This window comes from Periophthalmus magnuspinnatus, chromosome 22 (assembly GCF_009829125.3).
Source record: "Periophthalmus magnuspinnatus isolate fPerMag1 chromosome 22, fPerMag1.2.pri, whole genome shotgun sequence".
NCBI lineage: Eukaryota > Metazoa > Chordata > Actinopteri > Gobiiformes > Gobiidae > Periophthalmus > Periophthalmus magnuspinnatus.
This window is the reverse complement of record NC_047147.1, coordinates 8,149,520-8,170,727: the sequence shown is the minus strand read 5'-3', so window position 1 is coordinate 8,170,727 and position 21,208 is coordinate 8,149,520. Positions and strand designations below refer to the sequence as shown.

At 36.3% G+C, this 21,208-nt stretch overlaps 2 protein-coding genes across 2 annotated transcripts; both read left to right on the top strand.

Annotated features, from left to right (window-relative positions):
* The first annotated feature begins 237 nt into the window (after positions 1-237).
* On the top strand, positions 238-8,931 carry ganc (glucosidase, alpha; neutral C). The gene is made up of 26 exons (XM_033988748.2): positions 238-293; positions 373-443; positions 817-879; positions 954-1,056; positions 1,299-1,426; positions 1,536-1,712; positions 1,778-1,799; positions 1,874-1,934; positions 2,419-2,515; positions 2,624-2,810; positions 3,155-3,299; positions 3,498-3,733; positions 3,952-4,078; positions 4,150-4,229; positions 4,313-4,456; positions 4,737-4,833; positions 4,933-5,034; positions 5,508-5,682; positions 5,809-5,877; positions 6,022-6,086; positions 6,170-6,246; positions 6,312-6,386; positions 6,461-6,574; positions 7,029-7,141; positions 7,233-7,336; positions 8,206-8,931. Exons 2-26 carry the CDS (start codon positions 421-423, stop codon positions 8,316-8,318), a joined length of 2,697 nt encoding a protein of 898 aa, XP_033844639.1. The 5' UTR covers positions 238-293; positions 373-420; the 3' UTR covers positions 8,319-8,931.
* Positions 8,932-9,104: 173 nt separating this feature from the next.
* On the top strand, positions 9,105-20,694 carry capn3a (calpain 3a, (p94)). Its single transcript, XM_033987883.2, has 21 exons — positions 9,105-9,738; positions 10,286-10,355; positions 11,422-11,540; positions 11,645-11,778; positions 11,953-12,121; positions 12,192-12,275; positions 12,441-12,535; positions 12,698-12,775; positions 12,846-13,006; positions 13,440-13,609; positions 14,056-14,067; positions 14,198-14,406; positions 15,138-15,174; positions 16,879-16,956; positions 17,083-17,140; positions 17,629-17,693; positions 18,187-18,255; positions 18,439-18,517; positions 18,904-19,020; positions 19,548-19,606; positions 20,204-20,694. The coding sequence occupies exons 1-21, from the start codon at positions 9,439-9,441 to the stop codon at positions 20,228-20,230; spliced, it is 2,190 nt and encodes a 729-aa protein (XP_033843774.1). The 5' UTR covers positions 9,105-9,438; the 3' UTR covers positions 20,231-20,694.
* The last annotated feature ends 514 nt before the right edge of the window (positions 20,695-21,208 follow it).

Below are 21,208 nucleotides of genomic sequence, written 5' to 3'. Positions count from 1 at the left end.
TACACCATCTTTTACAAAGATTCGTTTAGTTTAGTAGTTTTTCATAAAAATATACACACGTTAATTCGCAAAAGAGTTTCCCTTTCAGTGACAAACAATCATTTTGTGTAAGTTTTCATTAAATTCACGCATCAGAACAAAGCAAGCAATATTAAAATATATTTTAATAATCCATCAACAAACTCTTCTGTTTTATTCGGATGATTTGTGCTTTTATTTTGTAAATAAACGGTGTAACGGAAGTCCGGTCGGGTCGCACCTGATCAGCTTCTTCAGCGCTGCTCTGCTCAAATGTGAAGTATTCAGTCACTAAATATCACGTGTTTTTGAAACTTAACGCGTAAATACTACTCGTGTTTTTCATTTCTGCAGGCGGACAAACGAGTGCACCGAGCGGTCAATGAGTACACTTTGCTGAAAATGACGGAAGCGAATGTCACCAGGTATAAACAAAGTTTTATTTTGCTCATTGTAAAAAACAAAACTTAGTGACATTAAACTATAATCCATGTACCACCATTTATATGTCAGTGTACACGTTGTAGAATATAAGTAGGACTGCATAACCTTCATTCGTACAGTGCATATAATTAACAGAATGACTGTATGGAAAAAGTGTATTAAGTTATACATGGACCCTTGATATTATTACTGTATTACTATGAAGATAATTAGCCCAGTGCTATGAGCTTATAAAGTGTTGAAGTTGAAAACCTGTGATGACTAGTGCACTTCTGGTTGTGTTTTAACTCAGTTTGAAATCTTGTTTGAGAATTGTTTCATTATTTAAGTCTCAAATGTTTTGTCTTTCATCAGTGTTGTGCCAAATGATGAAGGAAAGGAAAAGTTTAAGAAAAGTGAACATGTTGCTTTCTACAGGTGAATTGTAATTTCTCATTTATTAAAGTTTGTATGAAAACTGTCTTGTATAAAAATGTGTTTGTCTAAATAAGACGGCAGATACAGGGCCCAAACAGACTGTACCGGGCCCTTTTGGACTCTCTGGTGCTCAATGTAAATGGAGCTCAGTTTGAACTGCTGGAGACTGACATTCAGGTCTGTAACAGCTATAATTAAAGTTGACAGAAATATTCAATGGCACTGCTAATGTATTTCAAAATAAAAAACTACTATCGTTACTGCGGCTATCACAACAACTACTGCTATACCAACACTACCACTACTACTACTATACCAACACTACTAATACTATTATTACTGTACACACTGACATAAAATTGAGTAATTTACTTGTAATAATAAATTCATATTAACAATGAATATAACTTATTTCTCAGACCAAGCTGCTCTTAATTCTGTCGCCTTGTAAAAACGACACCATAAGGATATTGATAGATGAACTTGTACCGATTAAGGCTCGCTACAGAGTTAAAGATGTGATCACAGCTGAGCCACAGTCTGAGAGGTAGGGTGTGCCCAGATATCCAAGAAATAATGGCAAAAAATAATGGTATTATACACTGGATTCATTCTCAACAGTATTTTTGCTGTTTTCAATTATGTTTTTTTTCCAGGGTGAGGGTGGAAAAACAGACTAAAGACTCAGTCATACTCTCCTGGTCGACTGGACGTTATCAGGCCCGCATTTGGTGTTTTCCGTTCCACATAGAGATCCTGTGTGAAGATGAAGTGATTGCAACTTTTAACCCAAAAAATAAACTCTGGTTTGAGACACTGCAGGATCCTAAAAGGTGATGTGCTCAAAATTGATTACAACAAAATATTTACTGAATAACACTGGATATTTTTATTTTAGGGCAGCGTCTAACACAACAGAGGTGAAGAGAGCATGATTGTAAGATGCAAATTTATGTAAAAATTAAAGTATTGAATTCTGAATATATGTCAACAGGAAGATGGCAATGCATTATGGAAAGAGACCTTTAGACAGTTTGTGGATTACAAGACTAATGGTATGGATCTATTAAATAGTATTTTACTTTTTATTTTGAAATTTGGCAGAATGTAGTTGGTGAATTTAGTCAAAGCAGGATAGAGCTGATTAATTTGGTCATTGGTGATCTACTCAAATGAACCAGTAATTAGTCTTCCATAAGTAACCATTAAAAGAATGCTTACAATGCTAATAGCTTCTTCCCAAAAGCTATTATAAACTTGAATAATGCACTTTGAAGTTTGACATAGTGCCTTTAACAATTTAAACAGTTTAATTATTAACTTTTGTAGCTTGCTCATTTCACAGTGTCAATATGTCTGTAATGATTGTGTATTATTTGTTTATGTGGTTGTTTTTAATGTGTTATGGGTCATTTTAAGCTCCCTGCATGTGTTTCCCAATGCGTTTTTAAGCTAGAAATGGCAAATAAACATAATGACAACCTTAATTAAAGAGGAAGAAGAAAGGAGTACAGGATGTTATAAAATATATCTCGCCAGGTCCCAGTAGTGTTGGAGCAGATCTGCGACTTCATGGTTTCAGTCATGTTTTTGGTCTCCCTGAACATGCTGACCGATTGCAGCTCAGAGACACCAGGTATTGTCAATATAAACCACACATACTTATATTTTTTTAAATATAAAAAAATACACTTTATTGGTACATACAGTATTTATTGTACTTTATTAAATACTCCAATTCTAGAGACGATGAACCCTACCGGCTGTATAACCTGGACGTCTTTGCGTATGCCCTGAACTCTCCTTTTGGCCTTTATGGCTCTGTCCCCTTTGTGTTGGCCCACTCCTCAAACAGGACACTGGGAGCATTTTGGCTGAATGCTTCAGAAACATTTGTTAATATTCATTACAGCATTACATCGACTGATAAGGTAATTTGTTTTTACATTTACATGTTTAATATTGTTTAAAGGAACAAAGAGTAAAATGTGTAAAAAGATGATGACTGAAAATGCTGTGCGAGAGGATGTTGGGGAGGGTAAGTAGGAAGGGCGAAGCAGTAACTGAGCAGCAGAAGATACTTTCTGTTTCTACATGTCTGCAACTGTCTAAATGTGTTTAGTACTCATGTTTAGTTTGCTTTTGTTCTGCTCCAGTTTTGTTTTAAAAATATGAAAATGAATTTGAATTATTTAAAAAACACACTGAGAAGATGCACGTGAACATTTTTATTACAACATTTAAGCCAAAATATATTTCTTCATGTCCCATCCAGGATGAGTCAATCCCCCCAGTGAAGAAGAGGCGCACTCAGCCCCACACAGACCTCCACTGGCTCTCTGAGAGTGGGGTCATCGACTGCAGGATTTTACTCGGGCCTCAACCAAAACATATCTTTTCACAGTATGCCCAACTAACAGGTTTGTAATCATTCATATTATTTACCAGATGAGTTCAGTATTGAATCACTGTATTCAAAAACATATCGTCTCATTTAGGGTTGTAATGGTTTTGCGAGCTTTTGCCACGGCCCCTTTTTAGCTAACAAATTGTTCTGGAGGGGATGTCTTTATATAACTAAGAATTTCTTGAGTCAACTAAGCCCTAGTCTCTTTCAGGATACCAGTCACTGCCCCCTCTGTTTGCTCTCGGGTACCATCAGTGCCGCTGGAATTACGACGATGAGGCTGATGTTAAATATGTAGACGCTGGATTTGACCTCCATAACATCCCATACGACGTTATCTGGTTGGACATCGAACACACAGACGGGAAACGCTACTTCACCTGGGACCCTGTACATTTCCCCAAACCTATAGAACTACAGCGCCACCTACAGAGGAAGAAGAGGAAGGTGTGTGGTAATGTGGTACAGTCTATTAAAGTTTGAACTGGGGTAATGTGTTGATATCATAGACAGTCTATTGTTGATCTCTTTTTTAGTTGTTCAGGCCCTGTTTTGTTTGTACTTCTAAACCTAAACATTATGAGATGGTAGTTAAGGAATTACTGCTTTTATGTATTCTGTTGCAGGATAGAATTATATTGAATTTTTTGTACTTACATTTTCAGTTGGTCGTTATAAGTGACCCTCACATCAAACTAGACCCTGATTGGCCTCTGTTCCATGAAGCTCTGGGAAGTGGACACTTCGTTAAAGACAGAGGGGGGCAGATCTTTAAGGGCTCCTGCTGGCCAGGTAATCTAAATTCTCATTGTATGGCAACAGATTTATTTAACTTAATGTGGTGTGTTAAATACAATTACTAGGTGAATCCTGTTACTTGGATTTCAGTAACCCAGCCACACGAGCATGGTACTCCAGGTGCTTTTCTCTCAATAACTTTCAGGTAAGTCTTCAATGCTAATAAAAGGTCAAAATAAATACTTTTGTCTATTTGTTACAGTTACAATAATAGCATTTTAAACTTAGGGTTCGACGTCCTCATTGTTTGTGTGGAATGATATGAATGAACCATCTGTGTTTGATGGACCTGAGCAGACGATGCCTAAAGACGCAGTGCACTCTGGAGGCTGGGAGCACAGAGACCTACACAACCTGTATGGCTTCTATCAAGTAAGGTTCATTCTTTTACATTGCTCATTTGAGACATGAACAATATATTTTACTTAAAAGTGCACTATGGAGATGTTGTTTCTTGGCCTGAAATGTTCCTATCTGTTATAAAGTTTAAAAACATGCATTTTTATTGTGGGAGGGCTCATTACTCCACAAATCTGACAACAGTAACTTGTTCTGGTGTGATCACTTGCTTCTCTATGGAGATACCATCATCTTTATTGTATTGTCGTAGTGTAACTTTAAGCTTTCAATAATAAGTGTGTGATATTTTTAGCAAATGGCTACTGCTGAGGGCCTGTTAACTCGGTCTGGTGGACAACATAGGCCATTTGTGCTGTCACGCTCCTTCTTTGCTGGGTCACAGAGATTTGGTTTGTAGTTGTTTTTTTTATAATTCTATATGCAATTTATTTATTTTTTATTTTATAAGCAATTGAATAATATTTTCTAAACTCAAACTGTGATTCCAGGTGCAATATGGACAGGGGACAATGTGGCTACTTGGGATTATCTGAAGATCTCAATACCGATGGTGTTGTCCTTAAGTGTGGCAGGCATCACATTTTGTGGAGGTGAATAACTATAATTTTATATTTTTGTATTCACCGAATGTCACTTTTATGATCTGCTTCCTCTAAACCTCCTACTGAACATCCTTTTCGTCTACATATTCACTCTCATTGCATCCATAAACTTCTTTGGTCCTCTCTCATTTGGCAGTTTCCATCTACTATCATTGAAATAAAATATCTTACATTTTTGGGGATTAACTTGATGACAATATATGACCAAGCAATCCATCCAAAATGTGCTAAAACATACCTAAATATCTTATTTGAAGTATAGCACATAAATTGAAAGGAGAGTCAAATTTAACTTCATGCCCTTATTTGAAATATTTCACTACAAATTTCTGTTTTTATATTTTTAATCTGCTCTTTTACGTTCTCTTTTTTATATAGACAGACAATGTACTTCGCATTTTTTATATTCCCCACCTCTAATTACTGATCATTTTAATGAAAACATCTTCAATCTTTTTCAGCGGATGTGGGTGGTTTTGTCCAGGATCCTGATCCTGAGTTACTGGTCCGATGGTACCAGGCCGGTGCACTCACCCCGTTTTTCCGAGGACATTCTGCCAAAGAAACAAATCGGCGCGAGCCCTGGCTTTTTGGGGAAGAAGTCACTGCTGCAGTTCGCAACACTATCCAGCAGAGGTCCTCATCACATTTATTTATTTTGCTGTTTAAAATGTTCATACTTTTAATACTAGATGGGAATCAAATTAATGTATGCTAATTTATGTAAATATATTCATATTGTCTGTTTTTCCTTTTTTACAGATATCAACTCCTACCATATTGGTACACATTGTTTTACTGGGCTCACACAATGGGACAACCTCCTCTCAGGTCAATCCTACTTTGCATTCACATGTTTTTTTTTTATTGAATTTGTCTTTATTTGTCTAGAATAAAATGTATGTTTTTTATTATAATCAATTTCTTTATAAAAATGTATTATGAATTGTGACTCATTTTGTCTTAACACCACAGACCTCTTTGGGTGGAGTTCCCAGCAGAAGAGGACACCTTCACCATGGACAATGAATACATGATTGGTAATTTAAAGCCATGGATTATATTAATATAACAGCATGGTTTATCTAGGTTTCTCACATCATCTTCACTGTCTCTCCTGAAGGTGGTGCTCTCTTGGCCTGTCCCATCACTGACCCTGGTGTGCAACAAGTCCAGGTCCTATTGCCTAGTTCTGAAGAGGTAAATATATCTATGTCTTAATAATTTTCCTTCTTTTTGGATACATAATTAATTATAACTTTCAGATCTGGTATGATGTCCAATCACTAAAAGTGCACAAAGGAGGCAGGACTGTTATACTGCCTGTCACCATGGACACTGTATGTATATTTATTGTACACTAGTGAGAGCATAGAAAAGCAGGCATTAAAAATTCTGTTCCATTCTTGTGTAGGTGCCTGTGTTTCAGCGTGGAGGGACGATTATTTGCAGGTCGACAGGCAGTGGTTCATGCTCAGAGGACTTCCAGAAATTACCACTCTCCTTGACTGTGGCGCTAAACTCTCAGGTGAGTAGCATCAATGAGTAATAAACCACATCAAATAAAATACACTTAATTTAATAGTTGTGCTGCTCTACTACTGCAGCAAAAAGTTCTGTAATCGGAACCTGTGCTTCTCATGAAATCAAAACAGTAACTACTACTACTTCTACTATTACTAGGTGCACATTTTCTGGATTTCACAGTATGTAGTCCAAAGTATATTAGCGATAAATCACCTATAATTGAATAAATGCAAGATAGATGTTTAATGTCTTTCTGTGAAATATTCTATTCCAAACAATATCCCACCCGAAAAGTTCCATAATCCCTCTTTAAATTAACAAAAGTAATGAAAGTAATAGTAATGAAGGATCACAGAGCTCAGACATAGTGAAAAGCCAGAGAATAGAAATGGGTCTAAAACATAAATATTGAGATCATTCAGAAGGTCTAATGGTGTTTTTTATTTTTAAAACAGGAATTTGCTGAAGGAAATCTGTTTCTGGACGATGGTTATTCATTTAGGTACCATGACACAAAGGCCTTCTCTCTACACAGCTTCAAGATGGATTCTGGTCGACTCTGCTCCCGGTGAGAAAAAATAAATAAATACAAATTTTCATATAATCTGTTTTGTTTATTGAAAAGATGTTAACTAAGCATTATATATTTGTCTTTTCAGTCCTTTTAGTGAAGAAGGATCATTTGATTCTAACACGGTTATACAGTCGATTACTATTATAGGGCTGAAGAGAAAACCATCTTCTGTGGTTGTGAACGTCTCAGGTAAGAAATACCTTATAAAGGCTACTCAAAATACATTTAGCCTCAGAATAACTTTATGAGTGATATTACTGGATTGACTGGACAATAGCTTAGAGAACTGTTGGATTGTTTCATTGCATCTTAAGATTTTTTACATGTTAACAATCCGACGTATCACAAACTATGCTTTTTGTGAAGACAAAATACAATGAGCAATAGGTAATTTCTATCATGTAGTATAATAAAATAATAATAAAAAACTATAAATGCTTCTTTCATGAAGATATTGTGATGACATAGTATTAAAGGGTCTGTTAACAGGTTGGAACAGCCTATTTCACTGAAATTAAAAAGCTTAATATTTGCATGCTTTCTTCTAGTTTTACATTCCTGCAATTAGGCCTGTCACGATAACAAATTTTTAAGCGCAATATATTGCTGAAGTAAATATAAACAAGTATTCTAAATGTACAAAATTGTAAAAAAAAAATAAAAAAAATAAATAAATATATATATATATATATATATATATATATATATATATATATATATATATATATATATATATATATATATATATATATATATATATATATATATATATATATATGAATTGCAATAAATAAATAACAGAATACAACACTTACGTAGTTGCTTTGTGTCTATGAGTCATAAAAGTTCATAATTCCACCTTCTATAGCTCAAATCTCATCATGGTTCATAAAATTTATCAAATATTTCCCACTAGTATAATGAAAAAGTTCCCATGAAAAATAATTGTTCCATCTGTCATGTATTGAACAATGAGTCGGTATATTAATGATCTTAACAGGCCTAGCTCCAATACTTCTCCACTCGGTGTTGGTTAATCATACCTTTTTCTGTTTCAGGTATTGAGGAGAGACATGCATTTGAATTTGCTGAGAGCTGCTGTGTTTTGACCCTGGACAACCTAAACCTCAAAGTGGTGAAAAACTGGGACATACACATAGGTCCACACTGATGCATCACTTGAATATGTACTTGAATAATGTATGTAAACTTAAACTTAGTATGTAAACTTAAACTTAGTTTTATTAATGAAATTAGTATTTAATGAGGTATATCAGCACTGTTTTAATTAGAAATAAGTAGTCCACATAATTTTAGCAGTGTTCAGTATTATCTCTTGTGAGTGACCTGACCTTTTCCTAAATGGTTAACCAAAGGGAAACATCTAGACTCAAAATAAGCTTTTGTCAATGACACTAGAAGAAACTGTGATCGTGTTTTTGAACAGCTAATTCTGTCTGAAATAGACATAAATCAGGTATTTTGTTTTGTTTGTAGAATCATTATGAAACACCTCTATAGACGTTTTATCATCAGGTTGCATTTAGTCCTAAAACTAAATTTGTAATGATTGAATACATGTTTAATAGGATATAGACTTAAGTGCTATTTAATGAAGTATGTGGGTTATTGATCCTTAGATCACAAATTGAATGTCATTTGCTTTATTATTGTCAAAATGAATTTTATTAATGATTTTATTAGATTATTATGTGACCTATACTGCCTCTTGTTTGTACGCCATTATGTCTAATAATTTATTTAATTAAAAGCGTTTTTAATTTATTGTTGTATATATTTTTGACCAGCTTCGAGGGCAACTTTTACAGTATCATGATTACTGCACAGTACCGATATTCAAACGTGATCCATATCATCAAATCTAAAAGACACTCTGTAGAATAAAAAAAAATAAAAAAAAATTATGTGATATTTTAGGTGCCAACGTATGATAGTTGTACCAGTTGTGGTTGTGCTGAGGCTGCCGTTGTCCGAACACAATAGGTTTAAATGGCTTGAATGACTTTTGCTGAGGTAGGCCATACACTGACCACTCTTTACATGCCCATTGGCCTTTGTGTCATCCACCAATGATGACACTAAACTCTCCGATTGCCCAATGAGAAGCCAACCTGTTCAGGGCTAACTCCTGTGTGCGTGTGGCAATGCAAAGGTGAATTGACATGAATTTTAGAGCAAATTTGTGACGAAGAGGGAGGGGTAAGCTCACACAAAGGGAACAGCCAATGAGAAAATAGCTCTTTGGATTTATGCCAGGTTTTTAGGCTTCTATGACTTTAGTACAAGCTGCAAAAGTTAAAATAGTGAGCGGCGACAAGATGCCCTATGCGCCGTCCGGGTTCTTTTGCGACCGCCTGATCCGAGAGAGGGAGAGGCGGGATGGGGAAGGGTCGCTGAACAAGCCCCTGAGGTTTAATGGACAGGACTACAACACCCTGAGACAAGAGTGCCTCCAGAGAAAGGCCCTGTTTGAGGATGACTCTTTCCAGGCCACAGTCGAGTCTTTGGGCTTCAAGGAGCTTGGACACAAATCTACCAAAGTCAAGAACATCGTCTGGAAACGACCCAAGGTACAAGGATCATAATAAGAGGCAGAGTTTACACATACTATGTCACTTTTCTGGAGGAGGGTACTTGCTGTTTTTATTGGTTAAAAATACTTTCAAAAACTTTAATTGTTATCATGAGCACTGGGGGGTTGCCTCACCACAAATCTGAGTTATAACTTGGCCTAATAACGTCATTTGTTTGTCTTCATGAGACAGATAAGTAAAATGCCATACTGAGGATAATAAATTGGATAAAGCAAAACAAGGCGGTATGCCCCCCTTCAGAGGAGTTACAGAGTGCACATTTAAAACTAAATCAGATGGGTAATGTGTTTGGAGCTAGAACATTATATTTGGGGACACTTTTGTGTCCAATGTATTGTTAATGTCAAACATTTGGGAAGGTCAAAAATTATCAGTAATAATAATGTAACAATGTACATATAAATGTTACATATTGTGTAATAGCATCCCATGAATGCAATGATTGACTCGATAATGAAACGTGCATTAAAAATGTATTTTTATTTTATAATTTGTATAGTAAAATATTTTGTCACTTTTGTAGGAAATCTGTGACAACCCTCAGTTCATTGTTGGAGGAGCCAGCAGGACTGACATCTGCCAAGGAGATTTGGGTGAGTCTTTTAGTGGCGTTGATTGCCTCTGATTTTTGTCATACTGTTAAATTTAATTGTAGGTCTTATTGTTCTGTCCCAGTGCATTCGTATTTACATTTGGCATTTCATTGATAGTGACACCTGTGATATAATTACAGTACTACAAAATTTACCAATAACTTTAGTTGAATTTGTTTATTGTTAGTTCTTCTTTAGCAGCCAGTGGTTGACAGAAAAGCTGAATATTCCATACATCTCCCCTGCGCACATGCTTTTGAGCTTGCTGCGGCCTCCTACATTGTGCTTAGTCTATGGGAAGGGAATCCAACTAGCAGCACTTCTCATTGTTGTCCTGAGCCGGCCCCAAATAAAGGGGGCAGAGGGACAAAAGTTTCTGTAAATGTTCCCAGTGATAAAAAACTTACATTGTTCAGGTCACATACACCTGACTCTCAAAACACAGCAGTCAGCACTCACCAAGTCTTATTCTATAGAGAAAATATGTGAGGATACTCTATCAATATTTGGTTTGGCATATAAATATTGTGAAGCATAAACAAGTGTAAACAGCCTTTGTAAAGACACATCGTGATATGGGAAGGTATTTCTTGTTATAGACCATCTTATAGGCAATAGTGCTACCAGTTAATATGCTTTTAAAATGACGACTAACTACAACATTAGTCTCTACAGTTCATAATGCCCACCTTGCCTCTAGAGTCTGTTTAACACTTAAATAGGCGATTTAGATGACAGTAGCTCAGTTGGGTTGTTCACTGTTTGTTCACTGATCCGAAGTTTGGAGGTTCGAATCCCGCTCTCGACATAAACATCATTGGTTGAGCCATCAGATCCACTGATCCACAAGTTGGCGGTGCAATTCCAGCTCCCACAGTTGAATGCAGTCATTGTGTCCTTGGGCAAGACACCTAACCCACCTTGCCCCCAGTGTCTGTGTACATAAATGTGTGCATGAGTGGGTGAGTGGTTCCTTGATGTAAAGTGCTTGAGTACCTTGAAGGTGGAAAAGTGATATATAAAAATGTGACCATTTACCATAAATACATACTGTATTTCTATACAGGTGATTGCTGGCTGTTAGCTGCCATTGCCTGTCTGACCCTCTATGAGAAACTCCTGTATCGCGTTGTTCCTCATGAGCAAAGTTACTCAGAAAACTATGCTGGTATCTTCCACTTCCAGGTTAAACTTTTTACTGTTATTATCAATATCAATTCAATCAATTATCAATATTAGTAGGTTTTACAGTTTTTAGAAACATCCCTCCTTCCTTATGTTTCCTGTAGTTCTGGCGCTATGGCGACTGGGTGGACGTTGTCATTGACGACCGGATCCCGACTGTTAACAACCAGCTGGTCTTCACCAAGTCGGCCGAGAGGAACGAGTTTTGGAGTGCCCTGCTGGAGAAGGCCTATGCCAAGTCAGTTAAAAGAATAATAAATACATACTATCATACATAATATCATATCATACTGGTCATGTTTTTGGTTTAAAGTGTCAACAAAGCATCTGTAGACATAATTGCAATATACTAATGTCTACATTTCCAGAAATCCCTTTGACTTTTGCCCTCTGACCTTCACCCTCTGTCTAGGCTGCACGGGTCCTATGAGGCTCTGAAGGGCGGGAACACAACTGAAGCCATGGAGGACTTCACCGGAGGAGTCACTGAGTTTTACGAGATGAAGGAAGCACCAAAAGAGCTGTATAAGATCATGAAGAAAGCTTTGGAGAGGGGGTCTCTGATGGGCTGCTCCATTGATGTGAGGCAGACAATATTAACCTGTTAGGTTTGAGTTTAGTTTTTATTTATATATTAGTTTTACATTTCAGTCCCTTGTTCCTGCTCGGTTTGAAACCCGTACAGTGACTGGACTAGTAAAGGGTCACGCCTACTCAGTCACTGCTGTGGAGGAGGTAAGAGTTATGGTTATTTTAAGTTGAAACAAAAAAGTGAAACAATTATACAACATATAAATGTTAGAAAGCAAAAATAATAATAAAAAAAAAAAACATGAATAATAACACAAAAATAAGTAATATAATTGAGTCATATATTTGAGTAATACATGTTGTTTGCAGTGTAGACCATCTCAGAATAAGGAGTCTAAAGTCCGTCTGGTGAGACTCAGAAATCCCTGGGGTCAAGTCGAGTGGAACGGGCCCTGGAGTGACAAGTACGAAAGACAACACAATATAAATTACACACAGTTGAATATGTTTAATCAATGTATTAATTACAATTATTATTATTATTATTATTATTATTATTATTATTATTATTATTATTATTATTATTATTATTATTATTATTATTATTATTATTATTATCACTTCAGCTCTAAGGAATGGGCCACATTGCCTAAAGCTGAAAAGGAGAAGCTACAACACCAGAATGCAGAGGATGGAGAGTTCTGGTGAGTTGCAAACTATAGCTTAATATTTTTTTTTATGTGAAAATGTATTTATTAGTTATCTGATGTTTAGGATGTCGTTTGAGGACTTTAAGAAGAACTACACAAAGATTGAGATCTGTAACTTGACTCCTGATGCTCTGGAGGATGATAAGATCCACAAATGGACTGTGTCTGTGAACGAGGGCCGCTGGGTCAGAGGCTGCTCCGCTGGAGGCTGCAGGAACTACCCAGGTATAACTCACTGCATCATGGGGAACTCTTTTCTCATCTAAGAACAGTGGAAACAAGGAGCTAATGTATAACGTACTAGTACTGTTCATTTAAGTAGATAACAGCAATATTTTTTTATTACATGGTGCCTAAACTTGGCTTGGCTGACTGTTTGACAAATCGATTCATTTTTTAACATTTACATATTTTAGTAAACTAATACCAGAAAGACATGCATTTCAAAAGATGTGTGTCAAGGTTTATAAAGATTTAGAAATGTGTATGCATTATAAAACTCATGGAGACAGGGTATTGGGTTGCAGATGACTTTATATTACTTATATTATTGCATTCAGTGATTTTCCACATTCAACTGTAGCATTTTCCATGGATCACCATTACCTTCTGCTCCATCAACCACATTATGTCCAAATTCACTTCACTTCTTTCACAGACACGTTCTGGACCAACCCTCAGTACCGCCTGCGTCTTCTAGAGGAGGACGATGACTCAGAGGAGGGCGAGGTCGGCTGCACATTTGTGGTGTCTCTAATGCAAAAGAACAGAAGGAAAGAGCGAAAGATGGGGGCCAACCTGTTCACCATCGGGTTTTCCATCTATGAGGTGAGTATTGGATTGAATGCTTTTATGTTCACCCCAGGGAGAGTCGTCTTTGTTCTTGTCAATACTAATGTTTAATTCACATTTCACAATAATTTGTCGAACTAAACAATAAACTAAAAGTGGGCAACAATAAATAGATCGTTTCAAATTCATGCTTAAGAACTGTCACTGTTTATTAATCAGATTGAATACACTATTGTAGTAATTCTCCTGAAAGCAATGTATCTACTTGTTTATGTAACTGTTAATAATTATGTTTTATCTTGGTGTTTCAATCTAAATTGTGAATGACAAGTGGTTTAATGTGACGTAAGTAGAACAGTACAACAAAAGAAATCTAGTCCGTTATCAAAAACACTATAGATAATTTCAATAATGTTCAATAATTTGTGAAGTACTGAAATTGTTATGATAAGTTACTAATTTGTCTATTTTATTCTCCACAGGTGCCAAAGGAGGTAAGCCACTGTCCAACAGACAAGCCTCCAATAGTTACAAGTCAATTACATCTCACTGGTTTGTTTTTATTGCTATTTTTGTTTTACTAAGAACTCCTCACACCTTTTTTTTTTTTTTACCTAATATCAGATGCACGGGAACAAGCAGCACATGCAGAAAGACTTTTTCCTGTTGAACCAGTCCAAGGCTCGCTGTAAGTCCTTCATAAACCTGAGAGAGGTGACCCAACGTTTCCGCCTGAGTCCTGGAGAGTACGTGATCATACCATCCACCTATGAGCCGCACCAGGAGGGAGAGTTCATCCTCCGTGTCTTCTCTGAAAAAAGAAACACTTCAGAGTGAGTGCAGGGGTGGTGGGTGAAAGGGCAAAGTTCAGCCTATGTATATTCAGCATCTTCATGTAGTCAAAAAGTGACAGACCCCCACCAGAAAACTCACAGTTTTTACCTTCCAACTGTTGAAACATCTGTTGGAAGGTAAAAAGAAATGTTCAGTTCTTTATCTCAACAATCAATTCTGTATAATTTAATAACTCTTAAAATTGAAAAAAAAAAGTTCAGTACCTAGTCAGTTGGTATGTGTTTGTTATGTGGTACATTTGTTGTTTGTCTGATTATATTTTCAATGTGTTTAAGTGTCATGTCCATGGGGTGCGGGATGGGGGATATCTTCTTCAGGAGGGACTTGTATTATCAATAACAGACATTTTTAACGAAGATTTGATTTGTAGAATTGGACGAACTCGGGCCCAGTTCGAAGCTGTTATGGAATCTTTTTTAGAACAAGAAACTTCAGATTTGGTCATTCAGCGGTAACTTTCGTACAGCTCTGTACTGCACTCTCTGCTGCTGCCCCAAATCAGGACAGCCTTGATCTGGTCTGGACCTGGGTCTTTGAGGCGCTTGAGGGTGGATGTCCAAGGCCACAGATGGAACTTGTTTTTACACATTCTGTTTTTAATCTTTTAACTTGTCATAGTTTAAGAAATAGCATTAGCTATGCAACAGAATAGTATGCACTAATATAAAGTTGTGATATTGGTGACCACTGTTTGTCCATCTTCATTCAGGGAGATAGAGAACAGGATCGAGGCTGACCATCCCGTGGTGAGTAGTTATGCATTTTAGTTCCTGGTTAACTTTATATTTATTTATTTATTTATATATTTGTATTTATTTAATGTTTTTTGTATGATGTTTTAAGAGAACATTTAAAGGCAGTGCTTTTAAAAACAGAATATAAACTGTTGAATATAAACAGCTGAAAAACTTAACCATGCTTGTTAAACAACATTGTGTATTAGTAACACTTTATAATAACTACATCTTAATTAACCATAACAAACCATGAAGAATGACTTAAGGGGAGACACTACAGACAAAACACATTTTTTCAAGTTTTTGTTTTTTGGTCAGTTTGGTCTTTTAGCCTGTAAGTGTTCATCTGGGAACAACTAAATTGTCTACTCTGCACCAAAAGATGTTTTAATATTTACTTTAATCAACTTGCATCAGTAATCTTTGTCAACCATTGTCAAATTTCTCTGACCAAAATCAAGTCCAAAAACTTGAACCTTGAACTCTTTGATTCTTCTTACTCCACTGTCGAAGATGGTGACAAACTCTTTACCGGCTTCATCAACAACAATCAGAATGTTGGTGAAAAACTGCAAAGATTACACTCTGCCTTAAATTCAGTCATCAGCAGAAACGGCCTTGCATCCAGTAACTCTAACAATCAGTTTCTCAGGCAGAGCTGTTGGGAACAGAACAGTGGCAGTTGGGCTCTGACTGCCAATCTCTAGCTTGAGCAAAAGAAAAGTGACATGCCACATTTTGCAAAACTACTTCTACAACTAAGGACAGAGGAAGACAAACAGACAAGCAAAGTGATATGTATGAAACAGTATTTGGGAATGCAGTAGACTTGAGTTTATTCCAACTTGCAGACATGCTCCTAAAGTAGGAACAGTAACGAGCATTACATGGATGACAAAATGGATATTCAGAAACAAATTGCAGATCTTTAGACATAAATCGCACAGCTCAAAACTGAAAAGATAGAGAAACGACCAAAGAAAGCCCCCAAAGAAGACAAAAGAAAATCAATTGCAAACAACAAAATAAGCCCAAAGAAATACAACAGATGACTGTAGAATTGCTCAAACCCAAGCCTGGGTATTGTTTCAAATGTGAGGAGGATGGTCATATCTTTTCCAACTGCACCAACGACCCAAATCCTGCCTGTGTAGCAGCCAAAAGAAACACTTTGAGACAAAAGCACAGAGAATGGGATATACTCAACAAAGTCCCTCAATTTCCTGATTTAAACTAGAGAAAGCTCTTGTCACAGAACAGATGGCCACTCAAAACAAACAACGTCCCACAGAAAAAAAAGACAAAGAAAGCTTTTTGACAAGCAGTGAACATCACTCCTGAACTCAAACTTGTGGGCAGAAAATGTACAGCCAGAGATACTTGCTCGACACAGGCTCTCAAGTGACTACTATTTGAAGTCTTTCTACCAAGAACATCTTCCTGAACAGCCCATAAAGCCCATCAGTGACCTTCTTGAGGTTAAAGGTACCAATAGTCAGACAGTTCCTTACTTGGGCTATTGTGAAACCCCGAATCAAGTTCCCCAGAGATTTTGTCCAGTCTGAGCCTGAACTGCCCACTCTTTAATTGTCCCTAAACTCAGACCCTTGTGAATTGGCACAATACCCTGATGTGGCGTAGTTATTATAAAGTGTTACCAATGTGTTTTTATTAAACACATTTGTGACTTTAACTGTGTTCATATTATTGTAGCCTGCTCCAGCCTCAGTGGGGGAAGAGAGTGAAGAGGATCAGCAGTTCAGGTCTATTTTTCAAGAAATAGCTGGTGATGTGAGTGTAGTCATTATATAAGACCTGTATTTTAACAAAGGCCAAATGTAACTGACAGTAGATTAAATACTATTATGAGCTGTGTATAAAAATACATTAGTTCTATTTATATATCTGTCCTCACAGGAAATGGAGATAACGGCCAACGAACTGCAAAATGTCCTTAACAGGGTCATCACCAAACGTAAGTCTAAAATACAACTGTGAATGCCTTTTTAGACATGGGCAATGTATGAAATGACTGATAATATTACAGATATTATTTAAAAGACAAGCAAAATTTGAATATTGGGTATATCGTTTATAACCAAAATGATCTCAAAACAATGCAGTGTTCCAGTTTTGTGGTCCTTTTACATTTGTTTGTTATTCAAACCGCAGTCAATTGAGCTGTATAAGCTGCAAATTAACTTAATTTGCTAACTAAAATAACAAAAAATGGACTAGGAACAGTAGAGAATGCTAAAACTCTATGTATACAGTTTAGTTGCAAAAGTTTAGTATCACACTTTAAAGATATGTTGTGCACATTTTAGCTGGATTGCCAAAACATTTTCTGAATAATGTGATATCAAGATAGTAAAAAAATATTTATTGGTCAATGATCACCCTTCTGCCTTATTAACAGTATTTGTATAGAGTAATGATTGTATGTTACTTTGGTGCTTCTAGACAAGGACATGAACACAGAGGGCTTCAGTCTAGAGAGCTGCAGGAGCATGATCGCTCTGATGGACGTATCCTTTGTATTGAGTATATCGGGACATAGCAAAAGAAAAATTCAAATTTGTCAACTGAACAAAAATTTGTTGGAGTGAAGTCGTTTCACTGCTCATCCAAACCGCTTCTGCAGTTCTGGGCAGATTACTGATGGACACTGCCTTATGTCTTTTACTACGGATCATACCTGGACAACTGAGGGATTGCACATATATCTGGAGACTTATATTTAGGATACACCCAGCTGAGGTTTAGGCTTAGTATTGTGAAATAAAGCAACCCCATTTGATTATCTTGAAATAGTAGCTGTACTTTTTTAACCTTAACCCATAAAAACAGCAGTATTTTATATACAGATTTTTTTTTTTTTTTTGCAATGCCAAGAGCCAGTGATCCAGTAATTAATTGTGTTTTATTTACTGTACCTAGCATTTTGATCAAAGATGTCATGATCATGATTATCCAAATATATGAGTAGTGTGTTTTGTTATGACTTTAACCTTCCCTCAGATGGATGGGACAGGTCGACTGAACCTCCAGGAGTTCAGGCATCTGTGGAACAAGATCAAACAGTGGCAGGTCAGACTCTCTCTTTAACATATTATATTTGTCTACAACATGACAACAAGACTTAATCATACATACACCCAATTTATCACTTTTACTCCAAAAAAAACTGTAAAAAAGCATTTTACAAGTTTGATGTGCTATTGTTATTATTCTAAACTTATTTTTGATACTTCTTTCTTCTTTCTTTTGTAGGGAATCTTTAAGCACTACAACGCTGACCAGTCTGGGAGCATCAACAGCTACGAGATGAGGAATGCGGTCAACGATGCAGGTACAAACCAATGTAAAAATCAATTTAAGTACATTTCTATTTTGGGAGTTTTTTGTATATATTTTGGCAATGGGAAATAGCTGTTTTGGCTAACACTCAGCACATTTTTATAATCCTTACTTTATGCTTTTAGAGACCATTTTTAGCTTTTTCTTTCTTTGTGAATAGGAGTAGTAGTTTCTAGCATAAATTACTGTAATGCATTAGTTAAAGGGGGCTATTAAAATGTGCTAATAAAACGTTTTTATCACCAATTCATATCAATTGCACTTTTTTCTTTTGTACCTGTGACAAATAATTCTAATATTATAATTTAAACGTATCCTCTCAATGTTGTACCAAATGTTGTGGTCACTGTGCAGTCATGAGTCTTGTGTCCCTCCCAGGCTTCCGTCTCAATAACCAGCTGTATGACATCATCACCATGCGCTATGCTAATGAGAACATGAACATTGACTTTGACAGCTTCATCAGCTGCCTGGTTCGACTGGAAGCCATGTTCAGTAAGTCACCAATACCTGAGAGCAGAGTAGCTATAGTTTAGTTTTCTTTTGAAAGGGTAATTTTGGGATTATTTATGGACTTCAGCTTCCTGTTATGTGCAACATTTTAGGACCTTTTCCAATTCGAAGATATCATATTTTGTTTTAAATTGCTATAGCAACAGTACTACTTTTTATCATTTTGAAACCCAACGAGAGGTGTTTTATTTTGTAAATAGTCTAGTCTTGGCTCTGTCATCCCCACCTGATTGGGCACTGTCATGTCTGCTTTTTATTAGGAGTTTTAATTAGTAAAAGTTAGTTTTATTTTGAAAGGCCACCAATTGGTCACTATGGTCAATTGTTTATATTTTTATTGATTATCTTGTTTATGTTGAAAAAGTTATTTTTATGTAGCTCCTTTTGTTAATGAATGATTGGCCATCGATTGGCCATTGTAATCTTTAATTTGTATTGATAGTTTTATTTTGAAAGGGTCATCTTGTTCTTGTTGCGTCTTAGTTGCTGTGTGGTGTTTTTCTTCTCAGGGGCGTTCCAGGCCTTCGATCAAGACGGAGACGGCACCATCAGACTCAGTGTCCTCGAGGTGAGATATTTCTTCCCCAAAATTTACACCCTTAAATAAAATCCACTGTCTTGCTCCCTCCAGTGTCACTCTATGGCTTCATTGCTTTCCTAATCTAACCACTACCCTGCATCATGTGAGCACCAATATCAACAACTCTAAACTTGAGATGCCTAAATAATAAATACTGAGGGCACTCACTGTAGCCCAGTATAGCACAAAAAATTCTCCAACATTAATGACATTTAACAAGGTGCACCATGTGACTTTCCTAGTGTAGGATCTGCTTCCTGCTTGTCTCCATGGTGATGTTATTGTTTTGCCTCAGATGTTCCACAGTATTGCAACTTATCCATCTCTAAGGAGACAAGACAGACCTGACCTAGTTACCTTAGATACCTTTTTCAGCAATAAACAGACCTGTTGAATAAATAGAATAAATTGAATAAACAGATATACATATATATGCACTGACTGCTATACTGTGGAACATTCCAGGCAAAGCATTAACATCTCCATAGAAATGAGTAGGTGGTGGACCCTAACTAGAAAATTCATATAGTGCACCTTTAACTATGAAATATTTGACCCATTGTACGTTAATATGTTTGATTCCAGTGGCTCCAGTTGACCATGTACGCCTGAAGAGTCCACTCTCCTCTGGACTGGGTTTTACCTCAAACAGTTTGTTCCCACTTCTGCTCCATCACAGCTCCTCAGTTCTCCAGCCTGTTGTAACAATCGTCTAAACCACAACCCACTGCCGTTGTATGATGTTAATTCTCAGGCATCTAAAACAGAACAACCTCTTTATTTCTGTCACAATACCTCACAATGGCCTTCTCTGGTTTGTCAATAACTCTGTACCTCCATTTGTCAAACACACTTAGCAGTTATTATGTACGGGATGGACGGGACTCTGGTGGACAATCAATAAACTTGTGGACAAACAAATGGACAAAATCAACTTTTTTACTTCATTTGTCAATTTAATAAACAATCTCCTTCAGGTCTGGTTTAAAATCCAGTTATTGTAGTCAAATCTGAAAATCTAAATATAAATGGCATTGCATTTTAACACTTATATTTCATCTGATACCTGATAATGATAAAAATAGATTATAGCCAAGGGAACTTAAATTATTTACAATTAACTGATTCCTTCTCAAGATTTGGATCCCTGGAAACTGTAAGAGACACTTTTTAAATTAATAATTCCATCTCGCCTGTTCTTGTAAAATCAAATAAAGTGTGCATTATAAAACAGGGAGAGTTCTGTGCTGATAAACTATCTTAAACTTGGTATCTCCTTATAAAAGCAAGCTGGCAATTTTACAATATGTTTTAAAATATTTGACTAATTTAATAAGTCTCTATTAAAAGCTACTTAACTTGATTTTATTGCTGGGTCTGAAGGAGCTACAACTCTATCTATGAATGAATGACATGAGCATAACTGGTGCTTTCAAGTTTTGATCTGAAAATATGGATTTGAAAATGGCTACTGGGTTGGACTGTGGCATTTTGTGAATTTCTATGAAGGCTTTGGTCAAATTAGTGTATGGATTTTTTTTCATTATATTCCAATAAATTAATCTATAGTATTGGTTTGACTGTGTTTTT